Source organism: Typopeltis vanoorti, chromosome 4 (assembly GCF_054136105.1).
Source record: "Typopeltis vanoorti isolate ZY-2024b chromosome 4, IOZ_Tvanoo_1.0, whole genome shotgun sequence".
Classification (NCBI taxonomy): domain Eukaryota; kingdom Metazoa; phylum Arthropoda; class Arachnida; order Uropygi; family Thelyphonidae; genus Typopeltis; species Typopeltis vanoorti.
This window is the reverse complement of record NC_143552.1, coordinates 55324961-55338283: the sequence shown is the minus strand read 5'-3', so window position 1 is coordinate 55338283 and position 13323 is coordinate 55324961. Positions and strand designations below refer to the sequence as shown.

Sequence of the window (13323 nt, the reverse complement as noted above, 5' to 3'; positions counted from 1 at the left end):
AGCCATTCTTAGGCATTGCTGTGGTGCCAAATGGGTGGGATGGATGCTGTTCATGATTTCTACTTCTCCTCTTCATGGGCTGATTATGTTCCATTTTCCAAGCACTTGTTCCAATCAAATAAAAAATAACTCTATCTGTAATGAAAGTTGTCATTTCTATTGCACCTGAAATCGCTGACAAGCAACAAAATCTCTGAACATTTAAACATTCTATATTAAACATTTGGGTTGCTTGAGGATCAAAGATAGATAATGGGAAGGGGACCATATAATCTTTTAAGGAATGCAGAGAAATGACTTGAGCTTCTTAATGTCCATTCCTCACCTTTACATGGTACATACACTCCATTAGTAAATCTAACTAGATACTGAATGAATCTTCCTTGACGGAATCCACTGATAATCACCAATAACATTCTCTACATAGGGATAAAGTCTCTTAAATAGAATGCTAGAGAAAATTTTATAAGTTGTACATAGTAAATTAATTCCTTTATAGTTAGAACATATCATTACATCACCTTTCTTATGGATGGAGCATATGACGCTCAGATTCCATTTGTTGAATTGTTTCATTAATCCAAATTTTTTTGATAAGTTGACATCCCTCAGTAGACACCCATACTGCAAATGAATGAATGAATGAAGATGGGCCTGGCAGTTTGAAGTTAGCTGACCAAATTGTATTCTGTATTGGCATAAACCAGGATGAAAATTCATGCTAGTTGCAGCATTGCTTGGTTAAACAAGGCCCTGCTGTTTTAGTAAGAAAAGTAGGGCAGATGGTGAAAATTCAGCTACTGGAACAATAATTGGTGATATTGAAACAGAAAAAAACAGGTGAGATTTTTCTAAATAACAATTAAAAGATGTTATATTCAGGCAGTAATGATTTGGGAATGGAAGGAGTAGCTATAGTATTCAGCAACATAAAGATGATCTTGAATGGTAGGTCAAACATTGAAATAGAGAATTTGACAGTGTTTGTTCCTTTTGAGCCACAGCAGGATCTATGAAGAAATAAGTGGTACAATTTCTATAACTATTAGAGTTATTTGAGCTGACACAAAGGAAAAGTTGGTCCTTGTTAGAGATTTAAACAGCACAATAGGAAATGAATACTAGACACAAAAGTGTGTTGGAAAAGAATTGGTGAAAAGAGCAAAGCTAATAATGCTAAGTACTTGTTGGATTTCTGTTCAGAACACAAACTAGTCATCACTAACACCATGCTCCATAATAAAGATATGTGCAAATTCATGTGGAGAGAAGAAATAAAAATCTCATCACAAGAATATTCAGCAGATTTGAAATAGGAAGTGATCACTGTTTAGTTTTGAGCAGGATAAAAATGAATATTATATTGAAAAGAAAATCATGTAAGAAAGTTTTAAAATACTGAAATAAGAGAGCCAAAAGACTTTACTTCGGCAATGCACAATTATTCAAATTAAGTGGATATTCAATCCAACATCATTTCAAAGCCGAATAGAGAAAGTACAAGAGTTTCGTGCCGAAAATAGAAACTATAAAAGTTTCGGCAGATCCAAGCATAAGCAAACCTTTCATGACAGGGGCAACTCGTAGTAAAGGTGGAGTAAGATCCGATCACTATCCTTAGTATTTCCCATAATGTAAAACACATATCCTAGCAGACATGTATGATGTATAACATCATACATGTCTGCTAGGAGATGCTTACGCTTGGATCCGCCGAAACTTTAATAGTTTCCATATTCGGCATGAAACTCTTGTAGTTTCTCTATTTGGCTTTGAAATGATGTTGGATTGAATATCCACTTAATTTGAATAATTGTGCATCGCTGAAGTGAAGCCTTTTGGCTCTCTTATTTCAGTAATTCATGGTGCCTTTTGTGATATGACACCTTTTTTTGCAACTCTTATTGTAAAGTATATAAGTTCTGCATCACTACAACTTGAGTATTTACATTTACATCAGGGTCTGGCTCCCACTGACGAGACCTCAACAAAGGTCAAAACCGGTCTGGGTAGTGACCCCCCTCCCCCCATAATGTATAACATCATACATGTCCATTAGGAGATGTGTTTTACATTATGGGAAATACTAAGAATAGTAATTGGAGCTTACTCCCTGTCATGAATGGTTTGCTTACGCTTGGATCCACCAAAACTTTTATAGGTTCTATATTCGGCATGAAACTCTTGTAGTTTCTCTATTCGGCTTTGAAATGATGTTGGATTGAATATCCACTTAATTTGAATAATTGTGCATCGCTGAAGTGAAGCCTTTTGGCTCTCTTATTTCAGTAATTAATGGTGCCTTTTGTGATGTGACACCTTTTTTGGCAACTCGTATGGTAAAGTATATAAGTTCTGGATCACTACAACCTGAGTATTTACATTGATATCTGGGTCTGGCTGTCACTGACGAGGCCTCAACAAAGGTTGAAACTGGTCTGGGTAGTGACACCCCCCCCCATAACGTATAAAATCATACGTGTCTGCTAGGAGATGTGTTTTACATTATGGGAAATACTAAGGATAGCAATCGGAGCTTACTCCACCTTTACTACGAGTTGCTCCTGTCATGAAAGGTTTGCTTACGCTTGGATCTGCCGCTTTTATAGTTTCTCTATTCGGCTTTGAAATGATGTTGGATTCAATATCCACTTAATTTGAATAATAGTTTTAAAATAGAATCAAAGTGAAGAAGTTTTCAGTGGTGAGCTGTAGACTCAGATATACAAATATTACAAATGAACAAGCTTGAATACAAGGACCAAACCTTGAGGACTCATTTGGCAAACTGAAGAAAACATTGATTCAGCCAAAGAGGCATGTAGTTCAAGTTATCTAGGATAGAAAAATCAGTACACCATTGTTGATTCAGGAAGTCAAAGAGTCAGTCATGGAAAAAACAAAATATCACTGAAAGTTCCTAGAAAATCAGTCAGCATAAGTTCTGAGAGAATACAAATAAAAATGTCAGAAAGCAAAGCAGAGCAAATGACATGGGAAGACTTTGGTAAGAATATAGAAGATAAATATCAGTAAGGTGGAAAAATGTTTTGAAGGCTATTGAAAAAATCTTACAGATGGAGAAAATATAAAAGGGATCAAATGATAAAGGTGATATTGAAACTGAAGATAAAGATGTCTTAGATGTTTTGGGGACAATTACTTTGAAAGAATTGCTAAATGAAACAAGAAGTGACAGAAAGGTAGAAAATATTCAAGAGGAATATAATCAGGAGTACATATGACCAGGGCTCCAGAAACACAACTTAAATCTACTAGCCACAAAAAAATTTTACTTGTCCAAGATATCAGTTTGCTTTGTATAAATATTATTATAGGTGATGTTTTAAAAACTAAATGTTATGATGACAAAACAAAGTCATACATTCTTTAATTCTCACTATACATTACATGTAATTATACAATATGCTTTTCTTTAATGTGGATTTAACCTTTTTTTTTCAACTGTCATTGTGAATTGTTTCTCAGTTTGGAGAGAGATATACAGAAATATGCTTTCCTTTTATTTAAATTAAGGGGATATTAAATTCCATATTGTTTTAAAACCGAATAAGAAACTCAAAGATTGGAATCAGAGAGTTTCATGCCGAATATAGTAAACTATAAAAGTATCGGCGATTACTAGCATGAGCTAATGCAAGTAGTCCTAGTACGTAGTACAATCTTGGGCAACTCGCAGCAAAGGTAGTCAAGTTCTGATCGCTATTCTTGGTATTTTCCATAATGTAAAAACATTTCCTAGGAAATGTATGCTGTTATTACATATGTTATGCTTTCCTTTAATGTGGATTTAACCTCTTTTTTTTTTTTTTCAACTGCCATTGTGAATGGTTTCTGTTTGGAGAGAGAGTGTGTATTAGATGGTTGCAACTGATTCTGAGGTCCCACATGGCTCTATTCTTTCTACTCTCTTTCCTCATTGTCCTTTCCAGTTAATGCAAATCCATTCCATACTTTTGCTGATACCAATGCATATGCTACACTCCTTTTTCTCATTTGACAAACCTTGCACTATGCAAGTCAAAAACTGCCACTTGTTTTTGTTGATTTGTTAATAAAAACAAGCCTGATCACCAAACCATTCTTCGATGAGATTTTTGATAAACTTGTTAAGTTTGGTACTAGTAAAACTCAATCCTGTCTTCTTTTTTTTTTCCCACAAAAATCCCTTTTCCTTCAGTCTTACTTTTGACAACACACAAATCTCTTGAAAATACAAGTTTTCTGTGTTTGGGATAACACTTACTTCCAATCTTTCTTGGCATAAACATATTACAAAATATTGCCTTCTCAGAGTAATTGGCTTTTCTCTTTTACTTCAGTTGTTACTTTACTTATGAACAGCTATTAACTCTCTACTAATCACAGATTTGCCCCAACCATTGAATACTATTTTCACATTGGGGGAGTGGTCTCCTCCAAGTGCTTCCAGAAAATACTTCTCACCTATTCACTTAATAGACTCTCATTTTCTTTGCTGCTAGCATTTTCTAGAAATATTTCCATTGTCCCTGTTCATGAGATTTGGCATTTCTCCCACTCTCCTTTAAATATGTGCATATGAATTTCCATCCATGGTACTAATGTACTTGAATCCCATATATGAGACGTTGAACAACCTCTTGTGTATGAGATTATCATTAATATATATATATATATATATATAGATAGATAGATAGATAAAACTTAATACAGATTTTACTGACATTTTTATTTTAGCAAGCGTAAAATTTTTGACAAACTGTCAGGGGCATCTTCAGTATGACTTCCAGATTATAATACAGAAACTGGAAGATTCAATAGTGAAAATTCATGAGCTATATATACATGATATAGAGTGACATGGTCTAAAATACATTAAGGTCCTAACCAAACAACTTTAAACAAGAGACTATTAATTAATTAATTTAAAAAGAAAAAAGTAGAATGCAATTGAAGAAGTACTATTTCCATAAAAGGGATAGTTTCAGTCCCTTCCATTTAGATTCAGACAGTTTAATATGGCTTCACAACTATCTTTTTTTTTTATAAGTGTTCTATAAGATAATTACTTTGGTGAATAACCTTATGCCTAATGCATTTTGCAAGTCCCAACTGCTCAGGCTCATGGAATTTAATGTAGTCTATATATTCATCTAGACATATGGCCACCAGTCTGGCCAAAATATGATAACCCACACTGGTAAGGAATTTAATCGACTCCAGAGTGGGCCACCCAGGAGTCTAGTTATTTCATGTTGTCAGATGGACATGAGTTATGGCAACAAAATTGACATGAATTTGTGAATATTAGGTCTAGCTATTTCATGTTGCAAGATAGACGTGTTACGGTAACAAAAGCAATGTCACAACAATGCAAGGTAGGGTCCCCAAACCGAATAGTGCAGCTTACCTAAACATTGCTACTGACCAAGAACACCTGTTAAATATTGTTCAATTATATACAGCACATGCTATCATCTCCAGGAAGTGCCTTTTTTTTTTTCATGGATACTTTTCCTCTTAATGGAGAATTGTGATCTGGTTGACATTCGATCTTAATTCCATTGGGATATGTTGTTATCCCAATGGAATTAAGAATCTTCAAATTTGTGGGCTTCACAACAGAAGCCCACAAATTTGAAGAACAAAAAAATTCAGATATTCATTGTGCATTCTTGTCTGAGGTCAACCCTTACATTTCCATTAGTTGATAATGTTGCTTAGAATTGATTCTGAGTGATATTCTTTCAATCATATCATAAATGAGTGTCTACAGTGACATTCTCTAATAACATTTCTTTCAAATTCTAAGTTCTCCATATGAAATTGACAGTACATAGAAATAACCTCTTGCTTTGCTTTAGTAAGATATCACAGTGGAGTGTTTCCAGATCCTTGTGGAATTTATTTTCACCAATATCAAAGTTGAATGTTCTCAGTGGAACAGTATACTATTAATCAGGTATTTTAATAAGCTGGAAAATTGCTGTTTTAAGTATATATAAATAATTATATAGACACATAATATCCATGCTGCTAAAGTAAGAAGCTGAAAATTTTGCACAAGAGGTAGCCTTTAGTGTGTAGCCCAAAATATTTTTTGGCTTTTCTAAAAATATCCCTCTCCCCCTTCTATTGTGGATGTAAAGGATCTCTTTGTGTTATGTAGGGTTTTTTTATTTTTTAAAAAAACACCTTTTCTTTTGCCTTTCTCTCTTTTGTAATTTTTGATTAAAAATAATTTCACAGGATGTAAAAATTCTGTAAAATCTTCAGTTAGAAACATATACATGAAATATCCATAGAGTTCACATCACTTCCCATGATGTGGACTCTAGGGATATTAGCTAAGATTTTTGATCTGCTAATAGATGTTTGTAGTTTATGACATGCAAGTGTCATTATTATACATGATAAGAAATTATGTTCTTTATCCAAGTGTAAGCAAACAAGGGGTTTACAAGTGAAGTAGCTTCACAACTATGCTGCTTGTATATAGAGGCTGTTGACTTCACATCAGTTGCTTTGGTATCCCACTGTAGCCCAAGTTTTTTTTTTCACTTGTAGACCAAGTGGAAAAAAAAAAAAATCTTTATGAAAGTCACTGGTATTACAGGTTCCCACTTATGACACGAAAACCACAGGATATTAAAACATCCTGTTCAGACCAGTAAGTAATTTAGAATAATGATTGGTAGTGGAGTTTAAAAATAAAATAATAAAAGGCATCTGCATGAACAATGATAGCAACTCATATTTAGCCAGTATAATCTGGATATTATATTAATCCCAGCTCTTTTACATAATTATTGATTGAAAAAAAACAAAAAAACAAGTAAAAAGTAAAACCTGCATAGAAAAAATGAGCGTGTTTAATGATATATATTTTCAGATAATATAGTTTTTTAAATGGCGTAAATGCAGTTTTCATGAGTTTCCCTTTTGTGATGTAATCCCCAACACACATGCACACACCACAAAAAATATTTATGAAACAGAAACATGATCCATATCTTTTCTTGAATTCATGCTTATGTAAAATTTGTAATACCTTATCTTTTTTTAAAAGCCATCTTGTTTCACATCATATAGTATGTTCTAAATATTTATGCCATTATAACACATTTAAGATTTCACAACTTGTTCCTGATTAGCAACTCAACTTTGTTCCAGATTGGCTTATTATTACATCCCTTGAGGACATATATTAGGAAGGGTTGATATATCAAGCCTCATTTAATCAGCTTTTATGTATTAGTCTTTTGAATTACTCATAACCACATCGGTCCACTTATATCGTGTTGAATCTTTCTCTAGCTATTTGTGCCTCAAATACCTACTTTATTAATCTTTCATCTCCAGTTCAGTTTAAGTGGCTACCACCTTTTGAATTTTGAATATTAATAATACCAAGTTCTTTTATGATATCTTTGTTTTTTAATATGATTCTGCCATGAATGTTACCTGTTTGCTGTCCTGATTTTCCGCAGGATTCTCATATCTGTGGTGTCTCTAGTCTTTGATCATCTGTTTTACTTTCTAACACAGCTTTCCAATCCATATGCTAAAATTGATTTGGTTACTGTCTTATACTATTAGTTTGGAATTGACTGAATTCTCTCTTGTTTCATATAATTTATTTAAGTGGTTTCCCAGTGATGTGTACAATACTGCCTTAAATTTGATTTAACATTAGGCCAATTTCTTGTATATCCTTCAGTTGTTTTTAGAGCTCAACGATACTTAAATAAAATTTGTTATTATATTCCCATGCTCTCTTTCTCTCTCAGCTCTTTGTCATAAAGATTTAATCTTGCAATCCTTAATTGGTCTAAATTCAGTTTGTTCTTCAATAATTTTCTCTGCAATAAGTTTTCAGTAAATCGGTACAATGAGAGCCATATCCCAGTCATCTGAGATTCAAGATAAATGATCTTTCTTTGAGAACTTCGCAATGGATTTGTGAACATCAGTGCCATCAATTCTGACCAAAACTTATGCAACATAATTATTCAGTATAATCTGATTATACTGATTTTGAACCCGGAATAAATATCATTATTTACTCCAGTTGACTTTTCATAAATGTGAAGAAATAGAGTTCCAAATGAGAAGGCATAATTATAAAAGGATGTTTTATTTAGTTCGTGACTTAAAGCACAAGTTTAAGCCTAAATTGAATGTCATCAAAGACAGGAATGGATCATTACTAACAGAAGAGTTGGAAATCAAAAACAGATGGAAAGAATACTGTGAGGAACTGTACAACAGAGTGGATAAAGAAAATGTGAAGTCCTCCCACCAAGAAAATTTTGATTTGGAACCTCCTCCACTTAGGCACGAAGTTGAAAGAGCAGTTAAGCAGCTCAACAGCAATAAGGCCCGGTGCAGATGAAATCCCAGCAGAGTTAATTAAGGCCACAGGGGATGGAGGGATAAGAGTGTTTCATAGATTGATTACAAGGATATGGGAGACAGGATCATGGCCTAGAGACTGGAAGAAGTCAATTTTCATACCACTACACAAGAAAGGTGATAAGAAGGCATGCAAGAATTATAGAACTATTAGTTTGATATCTCATGCAAGCAAAATTTTATTAAAGATCATGCTAAATAGGATTGAGGCCAAAGTTGAGGCAGAGATGCCCGAGGAACAAGCAGGTTTTAGGAAAGGTAGGGGCACCAGAGATCAGATCTCTGGTGCCCCTACCTTAGACAGATCATAGAAAAATATAAAGAATTCAGACTCCCTCTGGTAATGTGTTTCTTAGACTACTCTAAAGCTTTTGACTGTGTTGAGCATGTGAAACTGTGGGAAGTAATGAAAAGAATGGGTTTTCCTCAACACACTATCAGGTTGATATCCAACTTGTATAAGGAGCAAGAAACCACAGTAAGAACAGGTGTTGGATTGACTGACTGGCTTCAAGTTGGAAAAGGAGTTAGACAAGGATGTTTACTTTCTCCTCACTTGTTTAGTATATATACAGAGGACATCATGCGTGAAGCATTGGATGAGCTCAGGACAGGAATTACAATAGGAGGTAGATTGATCAGTAATCTGAGGTACACTGATGATACAGTACTCCGTTGTAATGACATGGAAGAACTAGGACTAATTCTTGACAAAGTTAACAAGATCAGTAATAACAGAGGATTTCAACTCAATTCTAGCAAGACAAAGATCATGGTTCTCAAAGGAAAAACAAACAGAGAAGCTCTTGAGAAACAAGTGTATCTTAATGGAGAAAGAATTGAGGAAGTCAGCAAGTTTGAGTACCTGGGATCCATTATTAATGTGAGGAATGGCTAAAACAACAGTCAGAGACCTGTTTAAAATGTGGAAGGATGGATCTATCTCCATGGGAACAAAGTTGAGGATTTTAGATGCAGTTGTTTTTCCAACAGTGACTTATGGATGCGAGACTTGGAACCTAAAGAAGTCAGATAAGAAACGGATATCTGCTTTTGAGATGTGGTCTTACAGAAAGCTGTTGAGGATATCATATACTGAAAGGCGTACAAATGAATGGGTGTTATAAAAGATTAGTAGAACTTTAAGGCTCCTTAAGGATATTGACAGAAGAAAGTTAAAATATTTTGGACACATAGAAAGGATGGAAGAAGGACTTCTCAGAACAGTAATAGAAGGTAAAGTTCCTGGTAAAAGAGGCAGGGGTAGACCATCAATGAGATGGATGGATGGCGTGTGTGTGGAGTGACTGATCTTCAGAGAGTTGAGGCTGCCAGAAAAGCAAACAACAGGACTGCATGGCGAGGCCTGGTGTGGAACATCATCGAGCATCGGAGTGACCATACGGCATCTGTAGATGCCCAGTGAACATAGAGAGAGAGACTTTTCATATTATTGTTGAATGTATAAACTTCTTTGTTAACAATTTAGAGAATAAACCCTTTAAAACAACTACAAATACTGCTGCATATATATGCTATTTGGTCACACACACTACATACATTTTGAGTGCATTATAGAAAAGAATCATAGACCTTTGTCTTTTCTAGATACGTTAGTATTTCAAATGGTTATTTTATCTTTTTTTTTTTTACATGAAAAAAAAAAAAACTACATGAATCATCCAACCTAATGATACAGTATCCTTAAAACACTGACACATATTTGGCTATTTGCTGTAGTACAGCTTTTAATAAGAACTAATTTATCTTACCACAGCTTTTAGTCATTAGCAAAAAATTTTAATATAAATAAAATATTCATATCTCAATATCCTTTCCCTCCAGTATACATGGTAAAATAGCTCAAGGCAAGATAATCAAGATAAAATAGCTCCAGAAATACAACTTAAATCTACTTGCCACAAAAAAAATTAAAACATCACTTATTGTTATAAGTGATGTTTTTAAAATAAAGTATTACATTATTTAAGAGTATATAAAGTACCTTGTGGCAGCAATTTAGCCTGCCACAAACATTAAGGTCTGTTAGCATAAATTGTAGATTTTTCATTATTATTGCCGGTTGAAGAACCAGGATACTTGTTATTTATAGATGTTTTAAAAATTGCAGATTCACTATGAATTCTTGTATGGTTCGGTTTATCTTGTTATCTGCAAATGCAGTTTACATTAGTTTTAATTACAATTACTATCTTTTTGATTTTACACAAAACTGTGCACATACTTTCTGCTACATTTCAGTAACAATGCGCTGACTTATGCTGTTGTCTATCAACTTCTCCAGATATATCACTTCATGTACTATATCAGCAAGCAGTTTGTTACAGATGAAATTTTTTTTTTTAAATAGAAATTTCCATTATTATATTTATACAAACATGAAAGATAATGAACTAAAGAATATTTTTATTATTATTATTAGAAACTGCAGCAGTATTTGAAAGAATTTTCGAATCAGTTCAGTGAAATTCTAGCCTTTAAACCAACAGGATGGACATATTCAGCAAAAATTTCTCAAAGTAATCTTCATGCTATTAAGCCTGTTTGTTGTGGCCCGGTGTCAATATATGGTAAGTAATCTATAAAAAGGCAGTTGTAGTAAAGCAGAAATCTATTAAAAGTGATTATTTTAATGAAATAAACTGGACAAAACTGAATTTATTCTAAAAATTCAAAGATTTAAAAGTTAATATTTTGCATGTGTAATACTAGCTTCATCAAATTGAATATAGTGACTGAAAAAACATTGAGCACACATTAAAATCAGCTAATTCAGATAAATCATGTTGGGAATGCAAATTAACTTTCATAAATGCACGCACACACACACTTTTTGTTTGTTTGTGTGGGTGTGTGGGTGTGTACATATGAACAAACTTGACAAGAAATTTTTGTTTTTATGAGCCAAACTTTTATTTGCTCACTCTTAAATGGTAAAAATAAGATTATAATTTCTTGCAGTATTATGACTGAGCAGGGGAAAAAATGCTGTGATATATATAAAATCAATTTAACAAGACGTATTTTAAGAACAATCACTTAAATATTTTAGTAACTATCTCCCAAATGCAAGAAACATAAATCATGTCTTCTTCATATTTGACTAGTGGGAATGTATATACAGTCATACTCTGGAGTTATGTCATCTTCAGTTCCAGAGGAATGCCATAACTCTAAAATGTTCATAAGTTAAAGCACTGTGTTGAAGGTAGTGCAGTTATAACTAAAATAAAAACCCTATTGGTATGAAAAATAGTTTATTGAATGAGATTTTGTGCTGCATTGCCATCTGTTGTTGCTTGGGTGTAGCACTGTGTCATATCTGTATGTATCTTCTACATTTGGTGAGATTGAGTTGTTTGAAAAGTGCTACAGTCACCTTTGTTTTCACATTAGACCTCCAATGTACTGGAAGTCTAGTTTTAATTTTTCAAAGCTCTTGGGTTTTCTGAGTGGTAAATTAACATAGGCTTTAGCTTTAATGTACCAAAAGCATTTGCACCTAACAGAATGATTAACCTATCTTTAGCTGTCTTGAAGCCTGGCATCTTCCAGTATGGTCCCGTTTCATCTACATTAAAATTTTGATCTTTTGTATAGCCGCTGTCATTAATAATCTTTGCTAAGTCTCATGGAAATTTTTTTGCAGCAGCTGCCTCCCCTTGTACTTTCATGTTATTCAGATGTAACCTCTTCTTGAACTTGTCAAACCATCCATGGCTTGCTCCAAATTCAGCAGCTTTTGCTTCCTCACTTTTTTTAGCCTTCATGTCATTGAAAAGTTTTGGGTCTTATTTTGAATGATAGCTTGGTTTGAGGGAACATGGTGACTAGTTTGATCACCTATCCAGATCAGTAACAAGGTTATCCCTTTTCCTAATTAAAATAGTATTCACTGGAGTAGCACTTTTAACATCAGTAAGAATTTTTTGTTTGATTTTAATCACAGTATTAACAGTAGTGCCAGGAACGCCTAGTCTTCAGCCTATCTCAGATTGCATCGATCATTAAGTTTAATCATTTTAATCTTTGAATCTAATGTAATAGCCTTATGACTTTTCACTTTTATCTGCCATTATATTAAGTTTAATCACAACAAAAATAGTAGAATAAAAATTAAAAACAGTTTAATATTAATGCAATCACAGACATAACACAAAGATGTGTGATTCAAGCCGTGTCTAATGGCACATTGACAATAGCGAGATAGTGACACCTTTCACATGGTGTCATCATGGTGCTAAAGAGCCGTAAGTCTAAAATAAGTGATAATTCAAAAGTGGTAATTCAAAAATGTCCATAAGTGCAAAGCACCCTAAGTTGGGGGGGGGGGGGGGGCTTTGTAGTATACAATCTTATAAATTTAAAACAAGTAGTAAAGAAGTGCAATTCGATGTTATATTAGTTTAAATTAACGTCATTTACATGAAATCTTCATAATAAATTAAATTAAATATATGCCAAAGAAATTTGGCACAGTATACAATATTTCTTTAATTCACAATTTAATTAATAGTTAAGAAGTTTGTCTTTACCAACTCATTTTGAAAGATTCTTTATCCACAAGTTTTAAAAAAAATATTCTAATTAGAATTTTTGATTTCTGAGATAATTTCTTTGATTTTAATGGTACAGTCTTATATATATTAAATTCATTATGAAGATTTCAGATAAATAACATTAATTTAGGCAATTTTTGATTATTATTTTGATAGTTTTGTACTCTTCTAATTTTTTCTTATAGATCTCCCTATTTTTTGCATTTGTACTTTTTCATGTTGTTTTGTGAAATCTGATTTCCCACCATTTCCTTTTTTTTTTTCTGTTTACTGCTGTTTTCTTTGTCTACCGATTATAATATCCTTTGCTAGAAATTTTAGTTTA

The 13323-nt window shown here is 33.3% G+C and overlaps 1 protein-coding gene across 1 annotated transcript in view; it reads left to right on the top strand.

Moving 5' to 3' along the window:
• Positions 1-13323, top strand: part of LOC150107318 (uncharacterized) — a 123033-nt gene that overhangs the window by 97712 nt on the left and 11998 nt on the right. Inside the window, exon 8 of the mRNA XM_090391184.1 lies at positions 10862-11009. Coding sequence (XP_090247310.1) covers positions 10862-11009 — 148 coding nt within the window. The remainder of the gene's footprint in view (positions 1-10861; positions 11010-13323) is intronic.